The 26,893-nt window shown below is 50.0% G+C and overlaps 1 protein-coding gene across 5 annotated transcripts in view; it reads right to left on the reverse strand.

The window, feature by feature from the left end:
- Positions 1–26,893, reverse strand: part of RILPL1 (Rab interacting lysosomal protein like 1) — a 44,203-nt gene that overhangs the window by 11,818 nt on the left and 5,492 nt on the right. For all 5 annotated transcript variants that reach the window (XM_004276666.3, XM_049697737.1, XM_049697739.1 and 2 more), the window contains exons 2-4: positions 24,347–24,497; positions 9,949–10,067; positions 9,062–9,283 (exon numbers count right to left, since the gene is read on the reverse strand). In XM_004276666.3, the coding sequence (XP_004276714.1) occupies positions 9,062–9,283; positions 9,949–10,067; positions 24,347–24,497 (492 nt within the window). The remainder of the gene's footprint in view (positions 1–9,061; positions 9,284–9,948; positions 10,068–24,346; positions 24,498–26,893) is intronic.

The following is a 26,893-nucleotide window of genomic DNA, read 5'->3' on the forward strand; positions in this document are numbered from 1 at the left end:
GAAGCCCTGGTTGGGGCGGGGGGGGGGGTGGGTAACATCGCAGCCAATGTTCACACGCAGGGCATTTCTTTCTTTTCCACACAGGTCACACAGATGGATCCTAGCCTGTTAAATCACCCTGCTCCACACCCAAATCCCATCCTCCTGCCCTCTTCCACAGCAAGGAGCTTTTTAAAAAAAAACCATGATAAAATTCGCTTGACATAAAATTTCCATTTTCAAATGCACAATGCAGTGGGTGGTGTTTAGGACATTCACAGTGCTGTGCAACTACCACCTCTACCTAGTTCCAAAACATTTTCCAGAGGAAACTCCACACCCATTAGCAGTCACTCCCCGTCCACCCCGCCCCCGCACGCCCCTGGCAACCACCATCTGCTTTCCATCTCTATGGATCTGCCTGCTCTGGACGCTTCGTATAAATGGACTCATATGATACGTGGCCTTTGTGGCCGGCTTCTTTCACTCAGCACCATGTTTCCAAGGTCCATCCACACTGTAGCCTGTGTCAGTGCTTCGTTCCTCTTCACGGCTGAATAATATTCCACTGTGTGAAGAGACATTTTATTTATCCTTTTATCCACTGATGGACATTTGGGTTGTTTCCACCTTTTGGCTATTGGGAACAATGCTACCATGAACATCTGTGTATGAAGGTTTGTGTGAACACCTGTTTTCAGTTCTCTGGGGTACACACCTAGGAGTGGAACTGCTGGGTCATATGGTGACTCTATGTTTAACTTTGGAGGAACTGCCAGTTTTCCACAGTGGCCGCCCCGTTTTACATTCTTGCTAGCGGTGTAGGAGGGGTTTGACATTCTCCACATCCTTGCCAACGTTTTTTTCTTTTTTGATAGCAAGGAAGTTTTTGCAAGCTTTCCAAGTCAGCTGGCCAAATCTGCAGGTGGCCCACACTCTCCAGGCAGTGTACTATTCCTGACACCCTTGAGCTGCCAATGTCTCGTGATCGTCTAGAAGGAGTGGACAAAAGCTTAGGACAACAGTGGGAAAGCTCTGGAACAGGGGAAGGAGGGACTGAAATACAGAACTGCCCCCCGCCCCCACCCAAAAAAAAAATCCCACAGAAGCACAAGGAGAAAGGGACTCCCACCTAGATGGGCCAGGATGCTGAGGGACTCCAGAAGACAGAGCTGAGAGGCCTCCCATCCTGGGAGAGTCAGGGACGTGCTGTTCTGGGAGAGGACACTTGAAAGGAGACACCTCCCACCAGGGCAGATCAGGTGACAGAAGAGCCACCCGGCAGGTCAGCAGCTGAGCAGCAGGCAGCAGGGGAGGCACCTCGTGGCAGCAGGAAACTGAAACCTGACACACGCCGCCCCCTCAGACCGGCTGGGCATCAGAGTGGGGCCTCTTTCCACCCACGAACTTGGGGAGGAAATGGTGGAGGATTTAACTTCCCGAGAAGGCACTCTAAGGCATCTGCTGATGCCACACCTTCGGGGGGCTGTGTCCTCAGGGTACATCTTCAGTGTTTGACTCCCTCTGCAGAGCCTTGGGGGCTGCTCCTCGGACCACCTGATGGCCACACATTCAGATGGTACCCCCTACCCAAGCTTCCTAGTGCAAATGCCTAGTATACAGCAGGCACTCACTAATGCTAGTTCCCTTCTCTTCCTCTGCCCAGGTTAATCACAGAGCATCCTCAGATGTCTAGTTTTTTTTTTTTTTTTTTGCAGTACGCGGGCCTCTCACTGCTGTGGCCTCTCCCGTTGCGGAGCACAGGCTCCGGACGCGCAGGCTCAGCGGCCATGGCTCACGGGCCCAGCCGCTCCGTGGCATGTGGGATCTTCCCGGACCGGGGCACGAACCCGTGTCCCCTGCATAGGCAGGTGGACTCTCAACCACTGCGCCACCAGGGAAGCCCGGATGTCTAGTATTTACTTAACATTACTGGGCATCAACTTTCTGCCTGCTGGTCACTGAGCTAATGAGACAAATAGGACAGTTGGTGGTGGAGGAAAGATACACACAAATTTACAAGGTAATATAATTAAAGAGGTACAGGCTCCGAGAAGGATCACGGAAGACGTTACTGCAGATGTGGTCTCTGTGCATGGGGTCTTGACGAATGTGTAGGAGTTCACCAGGAACTCTGGGCCCACCCTGGCAGGGGCACCCTCCCCCATTTTGTTTGGCCTTCACTGTGTTCTAAAACTCTTTTGAATTAGTTGCCAATGGTTTTAGATCAGGAGATTTCACACTGAAGTTTGGGTCTGGGGCTTCCTTTTGGGAAAAAAATTGGAAGACTGGGTCCCACTGGGTCCACATGGCAGCACTGGGCTGGTAACTGCATAGCAGCTGCTCCCTTTTACATGCTATTTCTATGGCTGCCCACTGCCCTCCCCTTTTTCCTTCCCTGCCTGTGGACTCCATAGGTGCTGGCGGCTGCAGACTCTAATCTCAGGCTCACACACTCCCTCCAGCCCCTCCCTCCCCAAACAACTCAGGCCCTGACATTCACTGGGCAAGTCCCCTGACTTTCGGCCTCTCTGGGAAGGGCCGGCTGAAGGGTCCACACGCCCCTCACTTTCCAAGGGGACTTTGGGCAAGCTGCTTGCTCCTCCCTGGGCCCTTGTTTCCCCATCTAGCCCTCAAAAACCCAATAAGGACTTCCGTGGCGGTCCAGTGGTTAAGACTCCATGCTGCCAATGCAGGGGGCGCAGGTTCGATCCCTGGTCGGGGAACTAAGATCCCACATGCCGTGCAGCGTGCACCAAAACAAACAAACAAACAAACAAACCCAATAATATTTCTAAGGGCCCTTCCCACCCTGACATCCGGGGATTCCTATGAACACAGGCTTTCAAGGCGCAGAAGTTCCCATGGGTTGACATCACCCAGGACGTCAAAGGGCTTCCTTAGAACGTGAGTTCTTTTCCTCTGGACAGCTCTTTTTTTTTTTTGGCTGTGCCGAGCGGCTTGTGGGATCTTAGTTCCCTGACCAGGAATCAAACCCGTGCCCCCTGCAGTGGAAGCATGGAGTCTTCACCACTGGGCCACCAGGGAAGTCCCAGGGACAGCTCTTCTATCAGAGGAGCAACCTGATTCCCTTATAGCTTGGGGGATTCCCAGACAGGTTTGCAAAAAAAGTCCTGTCTTCCGGGACCATTGCCTGCAAGTGCAGAAGAGGGTAAGCTTGGGGGTCCAGCTCTTCGGAGACCAGCACAGGCACTGATGCAGGCCAGTCCTCAAGAGACACAGCAAAGGCTCTTCCCAACACGGCAATCGGGCTAATCAGCAGCGAGCCTTCTAGGCTTATTCCACGAGGGACCACGGAGGTGGCTCGGGTTATCATCGATTGTCTGCTGGTCCCCTGAGGATCTCTGGGCACAGCTTGAGGGAGACGCCCGAGGCCCCAGGTGCTCCCTAGGGAGGCCCCAGAGACCGGCTGACAAGCAATGGGGCCTTGTCATTGGTGGAGGGAGGCGACACCCTCCACCAGGGCTCTCCATCCTGAGGCCTGGCCTCCTGGGCACACTCCCCACTGCCTGGGCACAGCAAGGCCACTTCCTGTGCTCTTGAAGGCCACTGAACATACTTCTGAGCAGCCCCTGGGCCAGCAATGGGGAATGACTGTGCTCTGGTCACCCTTGGTAGCTCCAGACTGCCGCGAATGAATTCAGCCTGAAAACCCTGTTTCACAGGCCAGCCACCAGGACCCTATCTGCTTTCCCTGTATACTTAAAAAAGAAAAAACCCTAACTTACTAAGAAATCAGAACTTGTAAGGCAGAGACAGGGACATCAAGGAGGTACTATTAACTTTATAGTTTTCTTATTGATTTTATATAAAGTCTCTTAGACAGGAAGCCAACCTCATTTTCTTAAGGGTTTATATGTCTAACTGTCAAAGGCAGGAAAACCGTCAGTTAAAATATGAGAAGCTGGATGAACTAGAAAACACGCTGGGTGAGAAGGCAGTCAGGATCGCCTATTGTATGATTCCATTTCCATTTTGGACATTTCCGGACATTTTTGAAATGTCCAAAAGAGGCAAATCCAGAGACGGAAAGTAGATTAGTGGTTGCCAGGGCTGGGGGGAGACAGAGATGGGGATTGAGTGCTCATGTGGACGGCATAGCTTTCTGGGGTGATGGAAACGTTCTAGATAGTGGTGACGATCTCACAATATAGTGAATATACTAAAAATCACTGACTTGGGGACTTCCCTGGTGGTCCAGCGGTTAAGATTCCGCCCTTCTAATGCAGGGGGCGTGGGTTCGATCCCTGGTCAGGGAACTGAGATCCCACAGGCCACGCGGCGCGGCCAAAAAATGAAGAAACTACACAAAACAAAAACCAACCAAACACACAAAAGAACACTGACTTGTACACTTTAAATGGTTGGATGGTATAGTCTGTGAATGACATCTCAATAAATTCCACCTCAATAAATATGTGATAAAAATATACAAAGAGTCTTGACTACCGGAGATCACACTGAAATGACAGTGATGCGTCTCAGAAAGAATCGTATGAATCAAGAGGCAATGATAAGAACGGATTCCTCCCCAGCTCTGGATCCCTCCATAGCTCCCACCTTCCCTCACCAGCCTGGTGCCAGGACTAACCGCAACCCCAGCCACACCCTGCACGTTCTCTAGTCTGGATCATGCTGTTCGTCCTGCCTGGCATGGCCTGCCCCACATTCTACCCCTGGACATCCTACCCATCCCACAAGACCCATCTCAAGGCCCTGAAGAGCTGCGCTGCCCTCTCCTCTCCACTCAGAATTCACTGTGTCCTCCTCTGATCCCACCACCCTCTATCCCTGCCACACTAACTTTTAGACCGACTGAATCAAGTCAAGTTCATGTCCCTCATTTGTCAGATAGGAAACTGACCATCAAAGAGATGGACAGGCCCCAAGTCACATGGCAGCAGGTGATGAACGCCACTCAGCTCCAAGGGATGCCATCAAACCCCGCAAAGACGCCCTGGGTTTGGGAACAGACGCTGCAAAGAAGCTCAGTGGGTCAGTCATAACTGCTACCGGATTTTACTCCCCTGTTTCTGTCCCACCCCCATCGTGGCAGAAAGGAAACTGCAACCGACTGGCAGCCGTGCCATGGAGGTGTGAAATGTCCTTGTCCTAAAGAGACCTGGCGCGGGGCTCAGAGTCTTGTGGCTGGGGTGATGTCCTCAGGACCCAGGTTTGGACCAGGCCCCACCTGCCCAGCCGGAGACAGGCCTGAGCTCTTGTGGGGCTCAGGAGGTTGGAAGGGGTACCCAGGGCAGGCTGGGGGGTGTGTGACGGCCCCAAGCTTCTCCCCCTGGCGCCTCCTCTCCATCCCCCTGCTATAGATTTGGTCCAGCCCTCACCTCTCTTGCCGGGACTACTGCAAAAGGTTCCCGACAGCCACGTCTGCCACCAGCTCCTTGTTCAAACTGTCCTCCATAAGCTCAGAGCTGATCCTGTCACTCCCCTGCAGAAACCCTGTGCAAGAGTCCACATCCCTCACTGCTCAGCGCTTTTTGTGTGTGGCATCCTCAGCCCCGACTCTCTGGCATGGACGATTAACATCTGTTGTCTCCGATTGGTCTGCATCCATTCCCACACATCTTTGGGCTGAGTCATTGCAATTTTCCTCTGGAGAAACTTCCCTTTCCCACTCTCTGTGAGTGTGGCTTAGATGGGTGCCATCTTTCCCACTCTCTGTGAGTGTGGCTTAGATGGGATAATCTCCATGTGGCTCAGGAATGGACGACATGCCTATTCTAACCTCAGACCACAAAGACTGATTCAGTGGTGGGCTAATGAGGGGCTCCCTGAGACTCTCGCTGAGAATCTGGGAAAGAAGCAATTTCTTTCTGCTGGGGTTGCAAAGCTGGCCGAGCACCAGGGGCCACTATATGGCAAGAGGCTGCTTGAGAATGACAACAACACAGAGGAAAGCAAAGCTGAGAGAAGGTCTGAAACAAATTCCTGACAGCATCATTTGGGCACCTGGAACCAGCTATACCTGAAGCCAACATTAACTCAAAGCTTTTAGTTATTCAGCCGAAAATTCCTTAAAAAAAAAAAAAATCCTTAAACCAGTTTAACTTAGGCTTCTGTCACTTTTAGCCAAAAGCAGACTCTAACCTCTCCCTTTTAAGGCTTCTCTCCATTACCTCCCTATCTGTAACCCGGAGGTTCTTGTCCTTCCAAGAACCTAGAAGTGTATGGCCTGAATTCACAAGACACTTAATGACTGTGCTCGGACGAGAGCCAACCTGATGGTAAGCTCCTCTGTCTAACCTCCCCCACCTGTAACCCAAGAGACCAGCACAGTGCCTGCAAACCAGAAACAGTCAATAAATATTTGTTGGAACAAGTGGCAAGCGCGGAGCTTTCCTGTGACGGTTCATTATACTCTTCTGAAACGGCACCTCCATCTTCTACACCTACCTGTCAAAATCTTAGCGTTATTATCACTGACATCCAGCTGAAGCAAGAGCTGGTCCGTGAAGCTCCACGCCACCCCCATCGGGATTAACCGCACTATCTCTGTGTTCCTGGCACATTCTGGGGGCACATCTACGTGGGAGACACCTCTGGTGCCCCGTGTCACATCCTGGGCCCACCTGGGTTTTGCTGCAGCTGCGGTGCAGTTCCATCCATGTGGACAGGGGCCCACCTCAAGCACACACTGTATGTCTTTCCATTTCTGCTCCACAAGTTCTGCCCAGGAGTGCTGGGGAGATGACACCTCCGGGGGCCACTCTTAGCTAATTGGGGACAGGCATTTGTGGATAACTGTTCTAAGCCTTTCTTCTCCAGAAAGACAGTTCCGGGAGGTGTTCTATGGTGCTTCTCAGAGGTCCCAGCGGGACTGAGCTCCCACTGTGACCTCAATGACACACCCTCAAATTCCCTTTTCCTCCTTCCCTCACTTCTCTGGTCTTTGGGATCACCTCACAAATTAACCTCCTGCCCAGAGTCCTTTTCTCAAGCTCGCTTCAAGGGAACCCAGACTAAGACAACCTCTTACCACTAAGACAACCCCCTTCCACCTTAAGTGTGGCTGCTGGTCTCCAAGTCTATCTCCTGCACTGGGCTGTAAGCTGCCTGAACCTCCACAGCACTCAGTGCATTGCCTGCAGATAAAAAAGCAGACTTCTCTCTGCAGCTTACCTGGCCTGCATCACTGGCCCCTGCCGACCTCTCTGACCTTATTCAGACCCTCTCCCTCATCGTCAGCTTGCACAACAGGCACCCTTGCCTTCTTATACTTTCCTGACTGCACTGCAATTTCTCCTGCCTCAGGGCCTTTGCACATGCCACTCCCCCGCTTCACCTAGTTTACTTTCACTCATTCTTTCGATCACCTCCTTGAGGAAGCCTTTTTGACTCCCCCAGACTATCATGGTAATAATACCAACAGCTAACACTTTAAATGAACTAACTCATTTAATTCTCAGAACACCAATCTGGGGGTAAGTATTGTTATTAGTATTCCCATTTTAGAGATGAGAAAACTGAGGCGCAAAGAGGCTAAATAATTTATCCAAAGACACGGAGGCAGTAAGGAACCGAGGCAGACTGGCTCTAGAGTCCACACAGTTAGTTACGCACTCCAGACCCTCCCTCAGTTATGGGACCTTCTGGCACCATCCCTCTCCTTTAGCATGAATCACCGTTTTAAAAAAAAATCGAGATATAATTCACTTACCATAAGATCCACTCTTTTTTTTTTTTTTTTAATTGGATGTGCCACGCAGCTTGTGGAATCTTAGTTCCCCAACCAGGGATCGAACCCATGCCCCCTGCAGTAGAAGCATGAAGTCCTAACCACTGGACCACCAGGGAATTCCCAAGATCCACTCTTTTAAAGTATAAAATTCAGAGAGGGACTTCCCTGGTGGCGCAGTGATTAAGAATCCGCCCGCCAATGTAGGTGACACGGGTTCGAGCCCTGGTCCGGGAAGACCACACATGCCACGAAGCAACTAAGCCCGTGTGCCACATCTACTGAGCTTGTGCTCTAGAGCCCGCGTGCTGCAACTACTGAGCCCAGGTGCCACATCTACTGAAGCCTGCACGCCTAGAGCCCGTGCTCTGCAACAAGAGACGCCACTGCAAGGAGAAGCCCGCACACTGCAACGAAGGGTAGCCCCCGCTCGCCGCAACTAGAGAAAGCTCGTATATAGCAACGAAGACGCAACGCAGCCAAAAAATAAATAAAAGTTAAAAAAAACCCATTAAAGAAATTCAGAGATTTTTAGTACATTCAGAGTTGCGCAACCATCATCACTATCTAATTCCAGAACATTTCCATCACCCTGAAAGAAACCCCGTACCCACCAGAAGTCACTCCCCATACGCTCCTTTCCCCAGTCCCTGCAACCACCAGTCTGCTTTCTGTCTCTATAGATTGGTCTGTTCTGGACATTTCAAATAAATGGACTCATACAATATGGGGGCTTTTGTGTCTGGCTACCTTCACTTAGCATGTTTTTGAGGTTCATCCAAATTACAGCATGTCTCAGTATTCCATTCCTTTTTATGGCTGAATGATGTTCCACTGTATGCAGAGATCATATTTTGTTTATCCATTCTTCAGTTGATGGACATGTAGATTGTTTCCACCTTTTGGCTGTTGGGAATAGTGTTGCTATGAACATTTGTGTACACGTTTTTATGTGGTCATATATTTTAAGTTTTCTCGTGCATATGCCTAGAATTGGAATTGCTGGGTCACATGGTACATTATGTGATTATTTGACTAATGTCTGTCTCCCATACTGGCTGTAAGCTCCATGTGGACAGGAACCAGTTCTCTATTTTATCCCCCATGCCTGCAACACAGTCAACAATTATTTGAATGAATGAATGAATGAATGGCAGATGCCCAGTAACCACCACCGAGCTGGATACCCTGGGCTAGAATGCTGGGAGTCCTGGGTTCCAGGCTCAGCCCTGCCTCTGCCCAGCTGTGTGTCTTCTAGCCAGCAGCTGGCCCTCCCTCGGCCTCCTATTTCTCTCAAGTGTAATGAGGAGAAAGCAAGGCGGCCTGGCCCCCCTCGAGCCAGCCTGCAGAAGCCAGCTTCCCACTCACCACAGGCTCCTCCTCTCCGTTCTGGCTGAGTTCGCCCTGCAGCCTCTCTCTCAGCTTCCCGAGCTCCGCCCGCAGGCTGCCCATCTCCTGCTCCTTGGTTTGCAGATCTGCCTCCAGTTCTACCTTCTGTTCGATCAAGGCCTTCCCCTGGGCCTCCACCACTGTGACACGGTGCCGGAGGTCGTGGTTGATCTTCATCAGCCGGGTCTGCTGCTGCTGCAGCTGTACAGAGATGAAGGCTATTGGATAGGGCCGCCACATCCAGTAGCACATGTTGTGTACTGCACAAGAGCAAACCATCTACAGGCGTGCCATTCATACTGTAGATGCCTTGATTTGTTTGAAATTTGTTCACGTTCTTACAACTCTGTTGATGCCAGAGATGGGCCATGTGTATATTTACTATGATAATTTTATGATAGATGGAAGATAAGTGTCTTGTTAGTATATTATGACAATTTCCCAACAGAGGGAAGTAACATGCCTTGAGAAAGGGGCATCTTTTTCTAATTTAGGCAGAGACACCGTATAGGTTCCCGGAGCAGCCTGGACCATGCTGGGGCATGAAGGGGATGGGCTGGAGGAAGCCTCAGAGTCAGAGCAGAGGCTGACCGGGCCCTGGGACCTCCTCAGTGTGTGGAAAGAGTCAGGTCACTGGGCAGTGCCATGTTCCCTCCTACTGCGCCAGTGAAGACTCGGCCGAGGGTCCTCCGCACGGCAACTGTTTCAGGGCTGGGCCTCTCAAGCCGTAAGCAGGATCCCCACCCCACGGAGCCCATGGAGTGAGACTGACGGGGAGAAGGGGCGCTTCCTGAGGGGAGGATCCCGTCTCTTGCTGGTACCCACTGGCCGGGAGGGCGGACACAGGGCCGGGGCTCAGCACTTACAGCCTCGACATCCTCGTTCTTCAGCCCGAGCTCCCGATCCTTGGCACGGATCTCGTCGCGCTGTTTGTCCACCACCTCCTTCAGCTTCTTCATCACCTGCCGCTCCCGCTCCGACATGCCTGGGGTGGGGTGAGAGGGACCCGTGGGTGTGTCCACCTCCCTCCGCTGCTTAAGCCATCCGGCGGCTCCCCATCGAGATGAACCTGCCCCCCACCTCCTCCTGGACTCACCTCTGCTCGTCTGCCCCTCCCCAGCGCCTGCTTTCTGCCCCTCCACCCTTCCCCTGCTCATCCCCACCGCAGGGCATTTGCTGTTTCCAGCTTCCGCAAGTCCCTTCCTACCAACCTCCCCCAGGCTGGCTCCCCTTGATTCTCAGGCCTCAGCTCAAAGTCACCTCCTCACAGAGGCCTCTCCTTCCCTGACCACCCCCCGCCAAGTAGCCCCCTCCTCCCACCTCATCCATCCCCTCACTTTTTACAATGGCTAAGTGTCTGGTACATCCTTTCATCTAATGAAAGATGATACTGCATAGTGATTCAGAGGGTCGGCTCTGGAGATCAAACACCGGTTCTCCCATTTATTAATTGTGTGGCGTTGGGCTACCCAACCTGTGCCTCAGTTTCCACATCTCTAAAATGGGAATAACAGTACCTACCCCATAGGGCTGCTGCAAGGATTGCTCTTGTTAATACACATGAAGCCAATATTGAAGAAGATGTCTGGTACACAGCAGGTGCTCAAAGGGTGTTGTCTGTTCTCCCTGCCCCTCGTCCCCCAAGTATACGGTCAGCCCAGGAGGCAAGACCTTGCCTAACCTATTCACTGTGTATTTCCTGGACTAGCATAGTGCCCGGCACACAGTAGGTGTCTGCTCAGGGCTTTGGTGAATTAAGAAACGTGCGGATGGATGCTGTATTAGTTTTATGTGCTGCTGTAACAAATAACCAACAAATTTTGGTAGCTAAGAGCATCAGAAATTTATTTTCTCAAAGTTCCAGAAGGCAGAAGTTTAAAATCAGTCCAATGTTGGGAGTTCCCTGCTGGCCTAGTGGTTAGGATTCCGGGCTTTAACTGCCGTGGTCTGGGCTCTATCCTTGGTTGGGGAACTGAGATCCTGGAAGCCATGCAGCACGGGCAAAAAAAAAAAAAAAAAAATCAAACGTCAGTCCAATATCAAGACGTCACCACATCTGTGCTCCCTCTGGAGACTCTAGGGGAGAATTTGTTCCTGGCCTCTTCCAGCTTCTGGTGGCTGCCAGCGTTCCTTGGCTTGGGGCCCCATCACTCCAGTCTCTGCCTCTGTGGTCACATGCCTCCTTCTCTTCTGTCTGTGTCAAATCTCTCTCTGCCTCCTTTTCAAAAAAAAATTTTTTTTTTGGCCATACAGTGAGGCATGTGGGACTTCCCCGACCAGGGATTGAACCCATGCCCCCTGCATTGGGAGCACAGAGTCTTAACCACTGGACCACCAGGGAAGTCCTCTGCCTCCTCTTTATAAGGACACTTGTGATGGCATTTAGGGTGCACCCAAATAGTACAGGATAAATGCCCATCTGAAGATTCTGACTAAGTTACATCTGTAAATATTTTACCATATAACGTAACGGCCACAGGTTCCAAGGATTAAGACCTGATATTTAGGGGGCCTATTATTCAGCCTCTCATAGGCACTAAGCCTGAGAGCTAATCCCCGCTCCCCAGGAGACCAGAGCTGGGGAGAGTGGTAGTCAGGCTCAACCACAGATTAACAAGGGAGAAACCATTGCTCCTCTCCAATTTTCCTCCCCTATGGGACTCAGGGGACATACCACTAGACGACCAGGCCCTGGGGAAAAGAACCTATGTGGGTGATTCCTCAGCTATTCTCCCCATGGGACTCCCTTCTCTAAGCCGCTCCATCCCAGCTTTTCCGCTGGCCCCCTCCTCAAGTCCTGGATATTCCCAAGCAGGCAGTCACCACGATGAACGAGCATTCATGGTGCGTGTCTAGAACGGTGTGTGATGCTGCTGGGGCTACAAACCCAGAGAAGACCCAGACCCTGCCCTGGATGAGCTGGAGGCTTTATGTAACAGGCACAAAGGCAGGACGGTCCCAGAAGGCAGCCATCCTGTCTCAATCGTCTCTGTAGTCTGGGGCTTCCTACGCGGTAGATGCTCCAGGCTGGCTGATGGAAGAGGGACTAGTTCCCCTCCACATTCCCAACGTATAGCTCACTCCTACTAAGCCCAGTAAGGATAAACTGCTTTACACCCTCGACCCTATTTCATTCTCACTCCCAACCACTGGAAATGGGTATTATTGTTGTGGCCGTTTTAACATGAGTCCCATTTTACAGATACGGAAAACTGAGGCCCAGAGACAGACTTGTTCAAAGTCGCACAGCTAGGCTCTGGCGGAGCTGGGGCTCAAACTCAAGTTTTCTGACTCCAAGTCCTGTGTCCTCTCCATGATGCCATGCTGCCTCCCCACTGGGGGACAAGACTCAGAAGCTCCTGGCAGGTCACCAGAATGTGTCACCATGGGGCAGACTCCAGCCCATACTTTGTTCCAGACAGGGCCACCTGCTGGGAGTACTCACATTTTACTGTGCATACACGTTCGACATTCATTCCTCAAGTATTTATCGAGCACCTGCTGTATACCTGACACTGAGCTAATCGCTAGGGTCATGATGGCAAGTAAGTGTGGTACAATTCTGCTCTCACCAACTTATAGGCATTAGACAGATGTGTGTGTCATTACAGACCATAACAAGTACTGTGAAAGACTCAACGGGGGCTGAGAAAGAATGATGAGGGAGACCCAATGTAGACTGCGGGTGCAGGAAGGCCTCTTGGACAAGGGTCATTAATGCTGAGACCGGAAGGGGGGAAGGGCAGCCAGGTGACGTGGACGAGCGTTCCCAGGCAGGGACCCTATGGGAGGAGACCTTGCATCTGAGGCGCTGGAGGGCAGTGCCAGTGGCCGAAGCACAGTGGCTGAGCGGGTGATACAGGCTTGAGCTGGGAGTGAGGCTGGACCATGCGGGGCCTCGGAGGCCAGGTAAGGAGGCTGGATTTTCCTCTAAAGGGGCAACAAGAACCTCAGGATCTCAACACGTAGAGCCTGCACGGAGCTGGAGGGTCAGGCCAAGGATACCAGGAAGGGACAGCCATAGAGGAAAGACTTACAGGAGGGCAGGGGTGCCTGGTATGCAAATGAGACAAGCTGGAAGGAAAGGAATTGTGATGAGAAAAGCTGTCAACTGAGTGACTGGGAGGCCCCGAAGGCAATAAGGGTGACTTTGAACGCCTGGGTTCCATCACAGCATATGGCCTCTGACTTCTGAAGTGACGTTAACCTCTCTGAACCTCCATTTCCTCACCTGCAAAGTGGGGACACGCTGATGTTTTTCTTTTCTTTCTTTCTTTCTTTTTTTTAATTTTTGGCCACGCCGCTCGGCACGCAGGATCTTAGTTCCCTGCCCAGGGATCGAACCCGTGCCCCCTGCAGTGGAAGCACAGAGTCTTAACCACTGGACCACCAGGGAAAGTCCCATGATGCTTTTCTTTATTCCACCTCTCTGACAATGCTGTACATATAAAATACGTACACTAGGAAATCACACAAGGCCATGAAATAGGATCTTTTCCTACTGGTGGGCCTGGGGCATCCATTCTGCCCCTCAGACCACTCAGCTTCCTCCTTGGACCTCATACCAAGCTAGGAGGCTGAGAGATGCAGAGAAGCTGCACAGGTCCCTCAGAGATGCCAGCCCAAGCAGGAGTGGAGAGGCAGGGATGGAGAGAAGGGGCAAGCATCCTCACCAGGACGGCTAAACTGAAAAGGACTGTCAATGTAAGTGCTGGAGAGAAGGCGGAGCAACAGGAACGCTCGTCTGAGCTGCCGGGGGGGTTGCTACTTGGGAAAACCAATAGGCATCAGCTACTACTGCTGTTACACATCCTCTGTGAACCAGCAGCTGATGCTGGGCATAAACCCCCACAGGCCTTCACGCACAGTGCACGTGATCGCCAGCAGAAGGATGGTTCAATAAACGGCAGGAAGAGCGGACACTACGTGGCTATTTAAAAGACAGATACACTGGGAAGTACAGTAGGGACAATCTGTACAGCACAAGACGTGCAAAAATGTTCACAGCAGCTTCATTCATCATAGCCCCAAACTGGAAACCGCCATGACGCCTATCAACAGGAGATCGAATAGGGACTTCCCTGGTGGTCCAGTGGTAAAGAATCCAATGCAGGGGACGTGGGTTCAACCCGTGGCTGGGGAACTAAGATCCCACATGCCTCGGGGCAACTAAGCCCACGTGCCACAACTATTGAGCCCACGTGCTGCAAACCACAGAGCCCACGCGCTCTGGAGCCCGTGCGCCACAACTAGAGAGAAGCCCAAGCACTGCAAAGAAGAGACCTCACGCCATAAGGTAAGATCCCACATGCCTCAACAAAGATCAGAGAACCAAGGACTTCCCTGGTGTGTTGCAACTAAGACCCGACGCAGCCAAAAAAATAAGGAAAATAAATATTTAAGAAATAGTAGAATGAATAGATAAACCTTGATACGAACAAGAAATGGAATACTATACAGCTATGAAAAAGAATAACTACACGTTCCACTTGGAGTTTATAAAGTCAGTTATTTCTTCAGACACTCCTTGCTTCTCAAAGGATGCTCTTCAGCTGGACTCCTGAGCTGAAGGGCCCCCAGACTTGCAATGGGGAAACACAGGGCCATCTGGGGGTTCTGGGCACCAGGTGTCCCCCTCCCAAAACTCCTGGGCCACTGCTGCAAGGCGGGGCCTGGGCCTGGGCTAGTGTGACAAGAGGACACTGCTAACGTCTCCCAAAAAAGCGCTCCTTAGACACAGTGCATGAGCGAGTGTGTGTGTGTGTGTGTGTGTGTGTGTGTCTGTCTGTGTGGAGGAGGAGGGCTGAAATCAGGTGTAGGCAGAGTCTGTGAAAAAGCCACGAAAGTATTCACTGCTCTCTGAGCACCTGTCCCGCAAAGGCTCCAGGCAGGGGCATCAAGGGCCCAACTCGTGAAATTTAATCCTTGGTGGGGGGCAGATTCCACTCCTGGAGAAATCAGGTGAGCAGAACAGCTACGTGGGGTGGGCGCAGGGGAGCATGAGCCCAGAGAAAGGAAACCTGGACCTGGAGCCCAGCTACATCCAAGTTCCCCAACCAGGGATTGAACCCGGGCCACCGCAGTGGAAGTGCCGAGTCCTAACCCCTGGACCGCCAGGGAACTCCCAAAGACATCAATGGGTTTTTTTGGCTGCACCTCACGGCTTGTGGGATCTCAGTTCCCCGACCAGGGATAGAACCCGGGTCACGGCAGTGAAAGCCCAGAATCCTAACCACTGGACCATCAGGGAACTCCCCGTCTGTCATGGGTGTCGGTAGCTGTAGGACCAAGAAGCTAGAGAACAAACGGTAAAGAGCTTAGAGTCTGGAGCTAGATTACTTGGACTCATTCCTGGCTTTGCCACTTCCCTTGCAGCTGAACTTGTGCCTTGTGCCTGTTTTCTCACTTGCAAATGGGGATCATGTGGAGGCCCCACCTGGGGGGCTCTCGTGAGGCTGCATATGTTGATCTACATGAAGCGCTCACAACAGGCCTGGCACAGAGTAAGAGTCTCTAAGTGTTAGCTGTTATTTTATCTATAAAATAGAAATGCCAGTTTTCCCTGCTCCAAAGGTTGCTGCTAAGTCCAAGCGTCGTTACGAAAGTGCTTCGAAAAATTAAAAGGTTAAGTGTTTTTAACAGACTCGCAGACATAGACAAAAGCCAGGAGAGTTCTGAGTAACTGTTTAGTCACCCCAGCAATGCAAGACCCTGGGATCTAAAAGAGACATTCGGGCAAGTGCACAGAGAAGCAAGTGCAAGGTCAGTCCCAGGTCCCGAGTCTGTAGTAGTGAAAACTGGTAATGATCTAAACATCCACTAGCAAGGAAATGATTAAACAGGTACTTTCCACACAATGGGACACTATGTAGCCAGTTAAAAGAAAAAGGCAAGGGCTTCCCTGGTGGCTCAGTGGTTGAGAATCCGCCTGCCAATGCAGGGGACACGGGTTCGATCCCTGGTCGGGGAAGATCCCACATGCCGTGGAGCAACTAAGCCTGTGCGCCACAACTACTGAGCTTGCGCTCTAGAGCCCGTGAGCCACAACTACTGAGCCTGTGTGCCACAACTACTGAAGCCCGTGCACCTAGAGCCCGTGCTCTGCAACAAGAGAAGCCTCCGCAATGAGAAGCCCGCGCACCGCAACGAAGAGTAGCCCCCTCTCGCCACAACTACAGAAAGCCTGCGCACAGCAACGAGGACCCCATGCAGCCAAAAACAAACAAATAAATAAATAAATTTATAAAAAACACAAAAAAAGACCTTTTTTTAAAAAAAGCAAAAGGCAAGTGACAAAGTCACAGCAGCAGTATTTGCAATGGCCAAAAGATGGAAGTAGCTCAAATGTCCATCAACAGACGTATGGATTAAAAAAATGTGATCTATCCGAACGATGGAATATTATTCAGCCGTGAAGAGGAACGAAGCACTGACACAGGCTACAATGTGGATGGACCTTGGAAACATGATGCTGAGTGAAAGAAGCCAGCCACAAAGGCCACGTATCGTATGAGTCCATTTATATGAAGCGTCCAGCATAGATAAACCCATAGAGACAGAGAGCAGACTGGAGGTTACCAAAGGCAGGCAGGAGGGGGGAGTGGGGAGTGACTGCTGTGGGTGCAGGGTCTCCTTTGCGGGTGGTGAAAATGTTCTGGAACTAAATAGAGGTGATGGTGACACAACAGTATAAATACATTAAATGATGTACTAAATGCTACTGAATTGTACACTTTAAACCTGTTAATGTTATGTTCTGTGACTCGCTTGTCAATTTTTCTAAAAGGGCAATGCAAACAGGAAACACATAATTATAATTTGTTAAAAAAAGAAAGGCAAGTGGCAATCCGTACAGCATAATCCCTTTTATTTTAAAAACAAAACACATTCCCTGCAATGTCAACGCCAGCACTGTAGGAGATTTTTCTTATTTAAAAGCAACACGCACGTGGAATATGTGTGTAAATGCAGAGAGAGGGATGGTCTTCCCCTCTGGTGAGTGAGGAAGGCGGCAAAGGGAATTCTCACGTTTTTCTTGAGTTTTGTTTCAACTTTTACAACATGAATGAATACATGTAATAGTTTCTATTGTTAAAGACCAAAACCACCACCAACACCCACAAACCCATACTGTCTGTGCCCCTCAGTCTCTACAAGAAGAAAAGACCCTGAGAAGATTGAGCCGCTTGCCCCAAATCTGCTAGTTAGTGGCCATTTGGAGCATAATCCGGGTCTCTTAGTACCAGACCCACACGTTTTTCACTCCCCCAGAGCCAGAAAACCGGCTTTGATACTGGATGGTGATGATCACCAGTGTTTATCACGCACCTGCCGTCACCAGCTACTGGGCTCAGCGCTCACCACGGATGAAGCGGTGCTCAGACCCCCTCGGATCCCTGTGTTCACCCCTCGCCCCTCTTCAGTGTGCTTTTTTTTTTTTTTTCTATACGCGGGCCTCTCACTGTTGTGGCCCCTCCCATTACGAAGCACAGGCTCCGGACGCGCAGGCTCAGCGGCCATGGCTCACGGGCCCAGCCGCTCCGCGGCATGTGGGATCTTCCCGGACCGGGGCACGAACCCGCGTCCCCTGCATCGGCAGGCGGACTCTCAACCACTGCGCCATCAGGGAAGCCCTTCAGTGTGCTCTTGCTACTGACCAGGCACCCTGGGCTCCCTGGCTGGCAGGCTCTGTAAGAAAGTACAGGCCCCATGCCTACGGGCAGGGCAACTCTGAGAAGTAACTCACACCCCAGAGCTCGCTGCCTTGCATGGACTTCGTTGGGCTTCCTCCTTTCCCTGTCCTGATTCCTCCACTTCCCCAATAGTCTTTTCTAGGGCTGCTTCCTTAATGAATCACCTGCAGAGGAACATCTTCGCCTCGGGTCTCCTTCTAGAAGATGCTGACACAAGCAGAACTTAACTCATTTTATCCTCCGAATCCTTTACGAAGTAGGACCCCTGCTGCCCGCCTTGTGTAGCCGATGAGCCTCAGGTGCACAGTAGCTCGTTAACTTTTACAAGGCCGCACAGCTAATACCAGGATTCAAGCTCCGGCAGCCTGGCTCTAGGATCCACACTTTTTTTTTTTCTTTCACGTTGTGGTGTGCATCAGTGCTTTATTCCTCTTTATGGCTGAATGATATCCCATTACATGGACAGACCATCTTTTGTTCATAGTACTTTTAAAAAAATATTTATTTATTTATTTGGTTGCGCTGGGCCTTAGTTGCAGCATGGGGGCTCTAGTTCCCTGAGCAGGGACCAAACCCGGGCCCCCTGGATCGGGAGCGAGGAGTCTTAACCACTGCGCCACCAGGGAAGTCCCCAGAATCCACACTCTTGCGACCACTCTACTGCCTCTCAAAGTCTCACAGCCCAAGCTCCTTATGTTATCAGCAAGCGTACTGGAGAGCATAATGTCCCCTCAAACTTCACATCCACCTGGAACCTCAGAAGGTGACCTTACTTGAAAAGAGGTCTTTGCAGATGTAATTAAGTTAAGGGGAGGTCAGGCTAAGTGAGGGTGGGCCCTGAATCCAAGGACTGGGTCCTTATAAGAGAAAGGAGAGGGAGAGTCAGACCCACAGACCCACAGAGGAGGCCACGTGACAACAGAGGCAGAGCTTGGAGTGACGCAGCCACAGGCCAAGAGCTGCCACCTGGAAGAGGCGGGAGCGTCTTCCCCTAGAACCTCGGGAGGGAGCACAGCCCTGCTGACACCTTGATTTTGGACCCCTGGCCTCCAGATCTGTGAGAGAATACATTTCTTTGTTTGAAGCCTCCCAGTTTGTGGTCATTTGTTACAGCGGCCCCAGGAAACTAATACAGCAAGCATACGGAGAAAGTCCTATACAGAAGGTGCACAGACGACTTCTATTGAGGTGAAATTCACATCAGCCACTCTCGGGTCCCACAAAAGGTTCACCTGGTAGGACAAAAGCGACGTAATTGCCCTCAGGGCTATCTTTTAAAAAAAAATTTTATTTATTTATTTTTGGCTGTGTTGGGTCGTTTCCGTGTGAGGGCTTTCTCTCGTTGTGGCAAGCGGGGGCCCCTCTTCATCGCGGTGCGCGGGCCTCTCACTGTCGCGGCCTCTCTTGTTGCAGAGCACAGGCTCCAGATGTGCAGGCTCGGTAGTTGTGGCTGACGGGCCCAGTTGCTCCGCAGCATGTGGGTCTTCCCAGACCAGGGCTCGAACCCATATCCCCTGCATTGGCAGGCAGATTCTCAACCACTGTGCCACCAGGGAAGCCCAGGGATATCTTTTTTTGTTTTTTTGTGGTACGCGGGCCTCTCACTGTTGTGGCCTCTCCCGTTGCGGAGCACAGGCTCCAGACGCGCAGGCTCAGCAGCCATGGCTCACGGGCCCAGCCGCTCCACGGCATGTGGGATCCTCCCAGACCAGGGCACGAACCCGTGTCCCCTGCATCGGCAGGCGGACTCTCAACCACTGCGCCACCAGGGAAGCCCCCCAGGGCTATCTTTTATTGACTAGTTCTGCGTTTGATGCTGTATATATTTTTCTCAACAGTCCTGGGTGTCAGGAGTTGCCACACCCCCCTTACAGGTGAGGAACCTGAGGATGGGAACAAGGTGACCCATTGGTAAGAGTGGTCTGAGATTTAAACTCAGGTCCACCTCACTCCACAGCCCATTCCCCTTATAATAGACTGCTCTACCCAGGCACATCTCCAAGAATATTCTAGCTCTGTGTGTCCAACTCAGCAGCCACTAGTGGCAATGGAGCACCTGAGATAGGGCACGTACATATGGACATGTGCTGAAAATGTAAAATACACATCAGCCATCAACAGATGGGTAGATCAACAAAATGTGGTCTGTCCATTCAATGGGATATTATTCTGCCTTAAAAAGGAAGGAAATTCTGACACAACTACAACATGGATGAAACTCAAGGACATTATGGTCAGTGAAAAAAACCAGTCACAAAAAGACAAATATTGTATGATTCTACTTATGTGAGCTACCTGGAGTAGTCAAAATTATAGAGACAGAAAGTAGGATGCCCGTTGCCAAGGGCTGGGGGAGGGAGAAATGGAGAGTTATTGTTTAATGGGGACAGAGGTTTACATTTGCAAGATAAGTTCCGGAGTCTGGTTGTACAACAATGTGAATGTTCTCAACGCGGCTGAACTATATATACACTTAGAAATGGTTAAGATGAGAATTTTTTTTTAACCTCTTTATTAGAGTACAATTGCTTTACAATGGTGTGTTAGCTTCTGCTTTATAACAAAGTGAATCAGTTATACCTGCACATATGTCTCCATATCTCTTCCCTCTTGCATCTCCCTCCCTCCCACCCTCCCTAACCCACCCCCCAAGGTGGTCACAAAGCACAGAGCTGATCTCCCTGTGCTATGCGGCTGCTTCCCACTAGCTATGTATTTTACATTTGGTAGTGTATATATGTCCATGCCGCTCTCTCACTTTGTCCCAGCTTAAGATGAGAAATTTTACGTGTATGTTATCACAGTAAAACATACATACATATATTATATTATATATAAATGAATAACCCACCAGATTTCAAAGACTTAATATGAAAAAAATGCAAAATACCCTACTGATAATTTTAATTTTTAATTTTTAAAATTTTTATTTATTTCTTTCGGCTGCACCATGAGGCTTGCAGGATCTTAGTTCCCTGACCAGGGATTGAACCCAGGCCCTCAGCAGTGAAAGCACAGAGTCCTAACCACTAGACCACCAGGGAATTCCCCCCAAATGATCATTTTTAAATTGATTACATGTTGAAGGATGATATCTTGGATCTACTGGGTTAAATAAAAATATTAATGAAATTACTTTCACCTGTCGTTTTCACTTTCTTTTAATGCTACACCTAGAAAAATCATAGTCATATCTGTGGCTTGCCTTACATTTTTGGGTAAAAGGAGAAATATGTACACAACTGGAAGAGCAACCAGTGTATTGCCTTACATTTTTTTTGGACAGTGCTGTTCTCAGCTGCCCTTCAGAAAATGGATACGTGGTCAGTTTTCATCCTCTCCTCGTGACAGAGTTGTTTGTCCAGAGCCCAAGGATTTTTTTCCAGACGCTTGAGTGTATCTCTGCACCCCCTGCCCCCAGTCCAATTGCTTCCATATCTGTAATTCATCTCCGCATGTGCTAACTAGTAGTTTCCAGGTGCTGACAAGACGATTTCCGAATACAAGAAGTAGGGAAGTGCTTTTTAATCTGGAGACTTCCAGGGAGGGGGAGACAGGAGACTGGCAGGTACTCTGAGCGCACTGCCCAGTATTTTTTTTAAATTAATTTTTATTGGAGTATAGTTGCTTTACACGGTTGTGTTAGTTTCTGCTGTACAGCAAAGTGGATCAGCTATACATACACATATATCCCCTCTTTTTTGGATTTCCTTCCCTTTTAGGTCACCACAGAACACTGAGTATAGAGTTCCCTGTGCTATACAGTAGGTTCTCATTAGTTATCTATTTTATACAGAGTAGTGCATATGTGTCAATCCCATTCTCCCAATTCATCCTACTCCCCCTTCCCCCCATACGCTTGTTCTCTACGTCGCAGTGCCCAGTATTAACGGCTGGGAAAGCAGCACTGTTCCGGGCAGGTTGGCTCTTCTAAGCGGGCATCCCAGCCCACTCACCCCCTAAATCCTGTTTGCCCCTAGGCCTTGCCCCACTGCCTAAAGTGGTACCAGACACACAGTCTAACTTCATGGGCTGCACCTCCTCCCAGGGACCCCCCGGCCCAGTGTCTGTTCCTCTCACAGGTGGAAGACGTGCTTTTGCCCTTATTGTGTTCCCATGGCTTCCCAGGCAGAATAAAAATAACTGTGAAAGGCATGCCTGGCATCTGCCCAGTTTCTCCACTAGGGTGAGGGCTGCTGTCGAGCTGAACACCGGAGGCTCCCCGAGCTCACACCCGGGAGCTGGACCCACGCGAGATGCCAATTAAGTGCGTCTCAGATGGTACCCGTGTGGGCTGTCTGATGAAGAGCCCAGCAGGGATGCAGAGAGCCGAGGCCAAGCTCTCCCACACGGGGGGTGCCGTGTGCACACACATGCAACCGAGCGGCTTAGAGTGCTGGGGCCCGTGCCTGGGGGACCTGCGGCCTCTAGGGCATCACTGGGGTAGGCAGGGGGAGTTCCAAGGTCACCCCTGGAGGCCCTGCAGAAATGTCACAGACCAAAAGATGGCTATGGGGACATCCCTGGTGGCGCAGTGGATAAGACTCCACGCTCCCAATGCAGGGGGCCCAGGTTCAATCCCTGGTCAGGGAACTAGATCCCACATGTGTGCCACAACTAAGAGTTCGCATGCCACAACTAAGGAGCCGGCAAGCCGCAACTAAGGCCCAGCGCAACCAAACAAATAATAAATATGAATAAATAAATAAACAAAATAAAATGAAACCCACCAGACCATAAGGTAGGATTCCAAACGATATTAATTAGGGAGACGACTAACATTTAAAAAACAACAAAAACAAAAATAACAAAAGACGGCTGTGGGCACCTCACTAAGTTCAACACAGTTACCACAGGACTCAGCAATTCCATGCCGAGGTATATACCTCAAAGCACCAAAAACACATGTCCACACAAAAACATGAAGGTACCAGAACCTTCACAGCGGTACTCTCCACAATAGCCAAAAGTTGGAAACAGCTCAGCGTCCATCGGTGGATGAACAGATAAACAACACGTGGTCCAAACAGACAACGGAGTGCTGCTGAGCCATAAAGAGGAACGATGCACCCTCTCAGCCTGCTTTCCTCCTCTTTTCAAAAAGGAGATTGGATTCGATAACAACAGTAACAACAGTTAACACTTGCTGAGTGTGGGCACCAGGTACTACTCAGTTTACACGTATTAATTCATTTAATCCTCACAACAACTTTATGAGGGAGATATGGTTATGGCCCCCATTTCTACAGGGGGCACTGAAGGCACACCAAGGTCAAGTGACTTGATCAAGGTCCCTCAGCCAGTAAGTATGGGGTTAGGATTCACACTGGGCAGTCTGGCTCTAGCACCAACACTTACCACCACTACGACTTTTGTTTTCACTGCACGACTCAGATCTCAACAAAGGAAACCCAAGGAAAAGAGGATGCCAGCAACCAGGTCAAACAATTCCTTTTTCCTTGGTCCCTACGGTCCTTACACAGTGTGCTACCTTATTCTCACAGAGTGGTAAACACGAGTTCTGAACTTCAGGCCCCCACGGAAGTCCACCCCCTTCCCAACAAACGTGAGGAGGGGGCTTGTATAGGGACCCAGGAAGTTCACCCAGACTAAAGAGTTGGGCCTGAGATTCCTTGCGATCAGAGCCAGCCTCTGAATGAGAAGGAGGCTGCTGGGGGGCCCACAGCTGAGGCAGCGCACGGGGGCCCAGGCCAAACCCCTCTATCTGTCTTTGCTTCTCCAGCACCAGCAAAGGCCTGGAGTCAAGGTTCTAGATAACTGTTCGTAGGATGAATGACAGTTGGGGGGCTCCAGCACCATTCAGATCTGGGTGGCCACCCTGGGTTGCTCATTGTTAAATGTGTACCCGTGACAAGCACCTCAAATTTCTTCCCAGCACACTTAGAATAAAATCCAAACCTTGGCCTCTAAGGGGCTATGTGATCTGAGCCCTGCTGACCCCACTGACCTCATCTTTAACCACCCTTGGCCTTGATCATCTTCTGTGACACTGGTCTCCTTGGTTTCCATAAACAGTCATGCCCCAGGGCCTTTGCACCTGCTTTCCCCCCAAGATATTTGCATGGCTCACTCCATGACTTCATTAGGGCTCAAATGTCACCTCATCAGAGAGGCCCTCCTTGATCACCATATGCAAAGAAGCACCCCACCAAGTCACCTCTATCATATCCCCCCCAGATTTTAGTTCTTCCATAACCCTGGTCAGAATCTGGAACTGTGTCATCTGTCTGTTTACATAGTTATCACCTATCTCCTCTGCACTAGAACATAAGCTTCCCGAGGGCGGTGGCTTTGTCTTGCCCAATGTGTATACCCAGTGCCTAGAGAAGAGGCTGGAAAAGTGAGGACCCTCAAACAATTTGTCAAATGAACCTCTCGGTTTCATCACCTGTACACCAGGCTACACAATGTCTCTCGGGCAGAGTGATGGTGAGAATCCAAATGACATGAGACAGCATTGCTTGGGGACCACGCTCCTGTCACTCGTGATGCCGGTGATGGCAGTGGGAAGAGCCTTCCCCTCACCTCCCATGCTGGCCCCTCCTCTTACCTTCATGCTTCTGGAACTCCTCCTCGGAGAAGCTGACGTCCTTGTGGGAGAGGTTGGTCATGAGCTGCTTGTTCTCCTCCTGCAGCTGGGCGATCTGGGAAAGGAGGTCTTGTGCTTCCCCTCGCCACACGTCCTCCACCAGCTCCAGCTCCTGCGGGGGTGAGGGGCCGGAGTGGGGTCACAGCCTGCTCAGGGCAGCAGCCTTACCCCCCTGACCCTCGGGAGCAGCTCAGGGCTGCTGGGGCTTTGGGTTGTTCCCTTCTCCATGAGAACCAAGCATCGGCAGGTGAGCAGATCAGGCCATCACTAGCCCACATGGCAACTTTACAAAAAACAGAAGGTGTCCTTCCTCTGGGCAAGGCATGCATTTATGCCGTTAGGACCTGGCCAAGTTAGAAATGCCCTGAAGACAACAATGGCATTGGAACTGTACCTTCTCACTGTCTAGACAGGAGAGAGAGGGTGGAGGGGCAGCCCCAGGCTGCAGGGACCCAAACATACCAATCTCTCTAGGGAGGTCACGTCCCTGATCTTTGGACAGACCCTCCATTAAGACAAACCTCTCTCCAAGGGAGAAAGGGGCTGCAAAGATCCCAGAGATACCACCTGGCCCCGGAGCAACCTGTACATCTGAAACAGGAATCTCTTCAAGCAGACTTGGACGACTCACTCTACAAATCTGAGGCTGTTTCCCTTAGTTGGGGAGCCCTACTATAAAAACTCACAGTGAAGAAAACAAAAACACTCATTTGAAAAGATACATGCACCCCTATGTTTACAGTAGCATTCATTATTTACAACAGTCAAGACGTGGAAGCGACCGAAGTGTCCATCAACAGACGAGTGGATAAAGAAGATGTGGTCCATATATACAATGGAATACTACTCAGCCATAAGAAAGAATGAAATCTTGTCATTTGTAACAACATGTATGGTCCTAGAGAGTATTATGCTAAGTGAAATAAGTCAGACAGAGACAGACAAATGCCATATGATCTCACTTATCTGTGGAATCTAAAAAACAAACCAAACGAACAAAACACAGAGAACAAACAGGTGGTTGCCAGAGGGGAGGCGCTGGAGGGGGAGTGAAATAGGTGAAAGGGATTAAGAGGTACAAACCTTCAGTTACAAAATAAATAAGCCACAGGGATGTAATATACGGCATAAGGAATGTGGTCAGTAGTATTGTAATAACTTTGCACGGGGACAGATGGTTACTGGACTTAGCTTGGTGATCATTTCATAATGTATGCAAATGTTAAATCACTGTATAGCACACCTGAGGCTAATATAATATTGTGTCAACTGTATTTCATTAAAAAAATAATAAAAAAATAAAGGCTCACAGGGTTGAATGTGAGGATAAATAAGATGTCTATAAAAATTATTTTGTGGATGGCTGTAATCAGAGAAACACATAATAACAAGTGTTGGCAAGAATGTGAAGAAATTGGAACCCTGGGCATTGCTGGTAAGAATGTAAAATGGTGCAGCCACTGTGGAAAACAGTCTGGCAGTTCCTCAATAAGTTAAACATAGTTACCATATGACCCACCAATTCCACTTGTAGGGTCTGAGAAATGAAAACATGTGTCCACACAAAAACAGGTACATGAATGTTCACAGCAGCACTATTCATAATCGCCAAAAGGTAGAAACAACCCAAACGTCCATCAGTTGATGAAAAGATGAATAAAAGGTGGTGTATCTGGAATATGAGTCAGGCAAAAAGGGATGAAATACTGACATATGCTACAATTTGGATGAACCTTGAAAACATGATGCTGAGCAAAAGCAGCTGGTCACAAAAGGGCGCACAGTGCTTGACTCCGTTGATGGGAAATGTCCACAATAGGTAAATCCAGATACAGAAAGCATACTGGCAGCTTTCTAGGGGCAGAAGGGCTGGCAGGGAGTGAGGAATGACTGTTAATGAGTCTGTGTTTTCTGTTCGGAGTAATGAAAATGTTCTAAAATTGATTGTAGTAATGGTTGCACAGCTCTGTGAATAAACTAAAAACCACTGAATTGTATGCTCTGAATGGGTGAATTGTATGGTATGTGAATTATATTCAGTAAAGCTGTTACCAAAAAAAAAAAAGAGATATTTTGTAAAATCATAAACTGTATAGAATGCTGGTTTAAAGCATGGATACTGGAGCCTGTTGACCTGAGTTTGAATTCTGTTTCCGCCACTTACTAGCTGATCTTGGACAAGTTATTCAACCTTAGGGTGCCTTGGAAATGAGGAATACAGTGCTATATCTACCCCCGTGGGGTGTCATGAGGATTAAATGGTTAATATATGTAGATGTTTGGAATAGGGCCCAGTACCCAGAAAGTGCTAAACATATGTCTGCTGATTTCTGGTCCTCTTACAGCCCATCCCAAGCCAGCCCAGGTGGCCGGATGTCAGCATCGCCTCCTTTCATCTTTTAAATAAGTTCCTAAATCCTATCTCCTTTGTCAGGAAGCCCGCTGCACTGGGGATATGAGAGGTAATAACTAAGTACTCGCACAGCTGCTTCAAGGTCACCAGGGGAG

Source organism: Orcinus orca, chromosome 15 (genome assembly GCF_937001465.1).
Source record: "Orcinus orca chromosome 15, mOrcOrc1.1, whole genome shotgun sequence".
NCBI classification, from domain to species: domain Eukaryota; kingdom Metazoa; phylum Chordata; class Mammalia; order Artiodactyla; family Delphinidae; genus Orcinus; species Orcinus orca.